The sequence below is a fragment of the Hemibagrus wyckioides genome, linkage group LG14 (assembly GCF_019097595.1).
Source record: "Hemibagrus wyckioides isolate EC202008001 linkage group LG14, SWU_Hwy_1.0, whole genome shotgun sequence".
NCBI lineage: Eukaryota > Metazoa > Chordata > Actinopteri > Siluriformes > Bagridae > Hemibagrus > Hemibagrus wyckioides.
This window is the reverse complement of record NC_080723.1, coordinates 25237900-25245399: the sequence shown is the minus strand read 5'-3', so window position 1 is coordinate 25245399 and position 7500 is coordinate 25237900. Positions and strand designations below refer to the sequence as shown.

General features: G+C 39.6%; 1 protein-coding gene across 3 annotated transcripts in view; it reads right to left on the bottom strand.

Annotated features, from left to right (window-relative positions):
- Positions 1 to 5021: 5021 nt before the first annotated feature.
- Positions 5022 to 7500, bottom strand: part of eomesa (eomesodermin homolog a) — an 11098-nt gene continuing 8619 nt past the window's right edge. For all 3 annotated transcript variants that reach the window (XM_058407484.1, XM_058407485.1, XM_058407486.1), the window contains exons 4-6: positions 7198 to 7356; positions 7046 to 7107; positions 5022 to 6202 (exon numbers count right to left, since the gene is read on the bottom strand). In XM_058407484.1, the coding sequence (XP_058263467.1) occupies positions 5440 to 6202; positions 7046 to 7107; positions 7198 to 7356 (984 nt within the window). In that variant the 3' untranslated portion in view covers positions 5022 to 5439. The remainder of the gene's footprint in view (positions 6203 to 7045; positions 7108 to 7197; positions 7357 to 7500) is intronic.

Below are 7500 nucleotides of genomic sequence, written 5' to 3'. Positions count from 1 at the left end.
CTGTCTCCTACAGGAAAGAAGCCTTTTTATTTGTCACATATACTTTACAGCACAGTGAAATTCTTCCTCAGCTTATCACATCCTTAATGTTTTTGTCAGAGCACAGGGTCAGCCATGATGCAGTGACCCTGGAGCAGGGACACTTAAGGGCCTGGCTCACGGGCCCAACTGTGGCACATTAGGAGTGTTGGGGCTTGAATCCTGACCTTCCAGGCAACAACCAAGAGCTTTAAACACTTGAGCCACCACTGCTCTATAACAAGGTCTATAAAAGAATCTGGACTTGCTGTGACCTACTGAACTGAGCCTAAAGCAGAATATGGATTTGCTGTCCTCCCAGTGAATAGGGTCTGTAACAGAACCTGGATCAACTCTCCCCTAAGGAACCAGTTTAATAAAAGAACTTAGATCTGCTTTCCCCTTCTAAACACGACCAACAGCCTGGACCTGCTTTGACCTACAGGACAGAACCTTCAGAACCCTTTTCATGCCAATAAAACACTTTACACTGAACTGAACTGATAGACAGTAAAGCAGATAGACAGACAGACAGACAGACAGACAGACAGATAGATAGATAGATAGATAGATAGATAGATAGATAGATAGATAGATAGATAGATAGATAGATAGAAACAGAGAGATAGACAGATAGGGGTCAGCTCTATAGGGACAATCCCAAATCTGTGGTATTCCTCAAAGTGCCGCCGCATTGATTTTATGCACAATTTTTTTTATGGCCTGACGATTTCACGTTACACACACATCACGGCTTGTGTTCTTCTTTAGTGCTCTGGGGCGTCTGTGGTTCTCCCAAGGGACCACATGGGGGCGCCGCCTCCAAACAACATGGCCAGCATTCTGCTGAGTGTGTGTGGGGGAGTGTGTGAGTGAGTCTGCAGGGGAAATCATCTCCCCTTTGAGGATCATGTGGAGTGTCTGAAATCAATTCAGTGTTAAGTGCAGGAACCAGGAACCAGGGGAATGGGGGTGGAGGGGTGGGGGCGGTTGTCGGGGTCATAAGGGGACAGCTGTTACTCACACCTTGGTGAGCCAGACACACACACACACACACACACACACACACACATATATACATGGAGGTGAGAGTTTTGATGATATATACTCTCTATCTGTCTGTACACACATGTGAGCCTAACAGAGATAGAGACAGAAAGGCAGACAGTGTGTGTGTGTGTGTGTGTTCAAATTATCACTAAACTGCTGACTATTATACAAATCATGTCATTAAAACACTGCATAATGCCTACATGCATGGCCTTTTTAAATTGTGTTTTATATGGAAATATGAAAAAGAATGAAAGAGAGAAGAGCTACAACCACTCCATGGTCCACTTCCTCTTTCGCAATCACACCGGATATGTCACGCTCATGTTACGTGAACGTGTCATATCAATAAAAAACTATCAGTTATTACAGTTTAACATGCCACAGTGCAGCTGAGAGAGAGAGAGAGAGAGAGAGAGAGAGAGAGAGAATACACGTAACTGTTACGGCCTTCGCACTTCGGAGGAGCCGATAAAAAAAATTAAATGAAAATAAAGGACAACTGCTTCGTTAAAAAAAACCAGCAGTGTGCACTTTTCTTGGCTGTGTGCAGGGTGACACTCACGCAGTGACTACGATCCACACAATATCATCAGCAGGAGAATTCACCTACTGAGAGAGGAGTGCTATGGTGTGCTAGGCAGGTTGTGGAAGCCTTTATCCTTGATAGAAAGATAGAACGCTGGACATACAATGTAGAGTACTTACTTAGTACATAGGACTCTATCATATGGACTGACCTTACGTAGAAAATGTCCTGCAGTGCACTATACTGTATATTGATGTGTTATAATTATACACACCATATGTCCTGCTCTCAACGTGTGATATAGCTTCCTCTCCATTGGTCCAAGCCGTTATTTATATGTAGTCTTGTGCACATCAACTTCATTTCAAATCACATCAGATTATTATTATTATTAACATTTCATTAGATTCATTAGGACAGAGAGCTTCCTCATTCCATTTCATGCCAGGCCACAGGGGCGTCACAGCCAACACGCTGTCACGTTTTTCAACATGGCCTTTATTTCTTATATAAAATGGGCTTTGTGGTGATTTTTCTACACTGCAGTGTGAGGCACAAAACCCAGTCCTTTATTAGAGCACGAGACTGAATACACACACTTCTACGTTCTGATCCATAACAACATGGTCAACTCTGGAAATTTTTTTTTTTTTCTTTCACTATCTTTATGCTATATTTCCATTTTTAATATAGTATACCAATGAAATGTGATGTGTGATATATGGTTTTATTTTTATCCACTCATTCCCACTGGGAATTATTTGAGTGGAGGTTGATGGGTCATACATTTTTTGACCCCTTAAACATGGGTCACTTGCTAAAATTTGTGAGATCCTGATACTACATATAATGAATGAACATTTGTTTTAGATTTCGCATTGTAAAATTTTCAAACAATTCATTTATTTCTCAATATTTGGATGATCTGAATATTTTCAAATGTGATGCCATGTTTTTCACGAGGTCACAGTATATGTGGTTTTTCTGTAAGTGTATAAACTAGGCTTAATAAACAGTGTAGTGATAAAGTACACAGATAGAAAGACAGACAGGTGGATGGGTGTCCCTCTCTCTCCTCTCTCTCTCTCTGGTTTACCTGCAGTGAACAGTGTGTATTGATCAGTGTAACTCTTGCGTGAATGAATGTTAGCATCTCTGAGTATCGACTTTGCTGTTAGAGCACGGTTCTCCTCCCTGCTGTTCCTCACTGTGTTTCTCTCCTCGCTAACACAAAGTCACTAAACCTCTTCATCAGAGAGAGAGAGAGAGAGAGAGAGAGAGAGATGGGTGTCTTCTGTGATGTTTTTCACCTTTACTCTGCTGTTTCCACATAATTTAACACTTCTCTTCATGAAGGCCTCTCAGAGCTGTTTACTCATATCTTTGTTATCTTCAGACTTCTGAAATGGCTCCCCTTCCATCCATTTTCAATCTTTCACATATCTTAGCTGTCTGAATTTATAAATAAACCACAATCGATGCAAATATGGATGTGTTGAGATGATTTGTCTTTGATTGTTGTAAAGAATTTCAACATTTTGTTCTTTTAGAAGCAGTACAGAGTATGAGAAAGGGCTTTCCTGCAGGCTAATAACAAGAACTATATATAAACAAACATTTTGACAAACACCAACTGCATTAATATTAAGCGAGTATATCAGTATACGTTAGTATAGTAATGCAGTTAGTATATTAATAGTAAAAACAACATGAATTTAAAAAAAAAAAAGATTCGTGAATGTTATTAAAAAACATCAGCCGCTAATAAGAAATCGATTCCAGTTATAACAAATTAGCATGATGTCATTTCTGTGCGCCGACATCTACTACTGCTGTCTTTCACTCACTGTTAGCGTTTATGAGTGACAAATCATTTCATTATTATTGTTAAATATATTTGAATTAAGAGTAAAATGTAATGAATGATATTTTGGATGAGCTTAAACAGCGAACACTGATCTACTTTTAATGTTTACATCCGGTCTTAGTGTTTTGTTTTTGAGGCTTTGTAATAATGACAATTTAAATACATCATTTCATTTTAGTGGGATGTCAAAACAAAACAATTTACTACAGATAAAAAATGATTTAAGATGAACGGTTGTTGCGCTTTGTTTATCATTTGTAATAATATTTATTATTATTATTATTATTATTATTATTATTATTATTATTAGTTTAATTTTTTTGTAGGCCTTTTAGAATTCCTTAGATTAAAGTTCACCATCATTGCGTTTCATTAAGAGTCTCATTAGGACGGAAGTCGAGACCCAAACTGTGTGATCCTGTTTATCTGATAATTAAACGTGAAAGTTACAGCAGGGTCTCATTACAGTCTCACACTGAGAGAAGCGCACAAGATGCTAAAGGAATACGGAGGACTCTTAAATGATTAAAATGAGCGATTTGATTCATTTATTGATTCAGTTCATTTGTAGGCCTATGCGCTATAATTCCTCACAACACTTGTTTAATAGGATTATTAAATGTTTTCCTGCTCGAAATGACAATCATTTATCTCTATCAGCCTACGATAATTTTCGATGCGGTATCTGTATATATGTATTTATATCTGTGTTTTTAATAACTTCTCTCTCTCTCTCTCTCTCTCTCTCTCTCTCGCGCGCGCGCGCGCAAAAGCTTTCCTGCTTGTGATATCATTAACGAATGCAAATTCAGAAGAAACGAAATCTTAAGATTATTTAATGCTCTGTCTTTAATTTTATTTCATTTCCTAATAATTCCAACAATATTGTTTGTTAAAGAGAAGGACGCGGCAGGTCTGAATTAAAATGAAATGAAATTAAATGAAATGAAAAAGCGGAAATTTCTCATTTACGCTTCCTCCAGAAAATAAACCAAAGACGATTAAACGTTATTATTGATTAAATCTAAAATGACGAATTAGTTATTTTAAAGACCAAACCGCAAAATAACAGCGATCTCTTGCATTTTTATTTATTTATTTTTAAAATTCCGTTTAATCCCTCCCCGGTCTATTTACAGGCACGCGCTGATTTTCTGTCGGAAAACCACTTTATTTAGAAAGAATAAGAATTTGAAATTAAAACTAAAACGCCGTCATTTAGAAATGAGAAAGGTCATGTTGATATCAGGATCGCGCGTTTATTCGAGCGTCCGAAAAAAATAAAAAAACACAATGAAACCAGAGCTGTTTAACGTTAAATACAATTCATTTAATTCCGAATCGAAACATTGGAGAAAAAGTAGCCATCATATTGTGAAGACGGTAAAATAGCGTTAAGATTAGAAATTACAAAGAAAAATATGGTCTGCGATTACCAATAAATCAGCTCCAATAAATAAACCTTGTGAATGCATTAAAACTGGTTTGCTTTTTCTGGAATTTAAATGATTTAAGTGTCTTAAAAAGAAAAGAATCCCCAAAAAAGACATGAAGAACTTTATGAAAAGCACATTTTATTCCACATCTCATACCAGTGCCATGTAGACAATTTATACAAGATACATCACAATCTAAAGTGCACAAATACTGTACAACCAAAGGATCTTAAATTAAAGGGAGAGGGCAAGGAGGAAAAAAACCATCACACTGATTTTATATATAATATATATCTATGTTTAAAATAGAAAAGAAAATTAAAAACAGCAGATTATTTAAAAAGATTAAAAGGAAAAATCAATCCCCATCTTTCACAAAATGTCAAAAATGAAAATAAAGATCACGATAAGGAGCACAGAGCTTTGGCACCTGCGTTAAAATAAAAAATTACAAAAAAAAAAAATTTAAAAGCACTTTAAAATAGCAGAGCGAGGGGGGAACAGCGCGATAGAGAGAAAACCCGAGGAAAAATATTGGTTTAAGGGCTGGTGTAAAAGGCATAATAGCTTTTGGGCTGCTCTTTTCCATACTCGTCGCTAGTCACGTCCTCACACTTTATGGTCGGCGAAGCGTTGGCGCTGGATGAGAGACGTCGTCTTTTACACACCATGGCATAGGGGGCATCGAATTTGTCCAAAGGCTTCAAATCTGAGGCCGTTTCCAGACCCCAGACTCCCCCAGCGCCCGCAGTGACCGCTGATCCTTCATCCTGCAGCTTATCTTTAGAGCTGGTCGTTATCGTCGTCGTGGTCAGAGGATCTTCAGGAAAAGAGAAGGACGGCGGACTCGGGCGAGGCGACCAGGGCAGACCGGCAGCCATTTTCCTCTGATAAGAACTTCTCCCACCGCTCCAGCCAGCTGAGATCGAGGCAAAAGCAGAGGATTCTGGGTAATAACCAAAGGAGTGCGGGCTCTGAAGTGGGAGGGGTTTGATGCCATAAGGGAGGACGGAGTATTCTGCCTCGTTTTGCTGGACGGGTGTGACGAACCACCGCTGAGCTGCGGAGGACGAGGATGAGGCAGAGATGGACGAGTCGTCACTCTGAGGAGACAGGAGGCCATTGGTCTGAGGAACGGCACGTTCTCCGCCATATAGACGGTGATTCTGCGGGAGATTATTCACAAACTGGTCCTGGAAGAATGGCTGCATGGCGTAACGCGCTCCCGGGACGATCTGGTGTGAACGAGGAGAGTCGGTGGGAGACGGGGTCAATCGGTCACTCTCCGGAGCTGTGTACATCCTGTTAGAGAGAGAGAGAGGGGGAGAGAGAGAGAGAGAGAGGGAAAGAGAGGGAGAGGAGGTGGGGGACAGAGACAGAGAGAGAGAGAGAGAGAGACATCGATACAGATACAGATGTATGTTAGTCTGAGTGTAGATGCGAGGGTAAATCCTAAGAACTTTTCTTTCTGGATAATAACATTAAATGATCAACATAAAATTCAGAACCAGAAGGGTTCTGAACCAAATTCAGAAGGGTTCTTGTTAAATGATTAGGTTTATCCATTTAGATCCCAAAGCAGAAATAAAGAAATAGCTTTTAGGAGGAAGCCAAGACCCCCTAAAAAGCACCTGAACACTTTTCCTAACAGTATAGCAAGAAGTTAGATGCTAAACACCTGATCGGTTCTAGCAAGAAAATAATGAGCAATAATTCGGAGTAGAAAATTAATCCGTAATTAATCCATAATTAATCAATTAATTAACTCTTAAACAAGCTTCTTTGGGATCCTGCAGAGGGACATATGGAAGAACCTTTCATCGGGGTTCTGTAGGTATATTTACAGGTTCTACAGTATATTTATAAAGAGTGTACCTTTATATCTACATGTCTATCTGTCTGTACCATCTGTCTATCTGTCTGTACCCATCTGTCTATCTGTCTGTACCCATCTGTCTATCTGTCTGTACCCATCTGTCTGTCCAGTCATACCTCCTTCTCTCCACTCATTGCTCTTTCGCTCCATGTCCATTCCCCCATGAGGTTGTCTAACAATCATTCCATGGCATTATACCTCTGCCTGTCTCACTGAAGCGTGCAGTAACTGTCTGCCTCTCAGTACTGTGTGGTGCGCGAGACACTTACGAGTCATAATTATCTCTGAAGCCTTTAGCGAAGGGGTTGTGGTCAATCTTTAACTGTGTGATCTGGAGAGAGAGAAAGAAAGAAATATTCACTTTACCAAAGGCACAAGGTCAAGAAAGCAGAACTAAGTGAGATTGGTGTGTGTGTCTTACATCTGTGTTCTGGTAAGCAGTGACCGCGATGAACTGGTTTTCAGGGAAAGTGAAGGTTTGAGTTTTGGACTCGCCGCTCATGTCCTCCACCCCGTCCTCACTCACCTCCACAATGTGCAGCCTCGGCTGATACTTATGAAGAGACTGCAGGACGATCATCTACCCACACACACACACACGTATATTACTCTCAATATAGCATAAAGACATTTCAATTTGTTTAGAATTCAGCTTGGCATGTTGCCGTCATTTTACACACACAAACTGGTACTTTATGAATTGTTCTGCATTTGCAAAAATGGT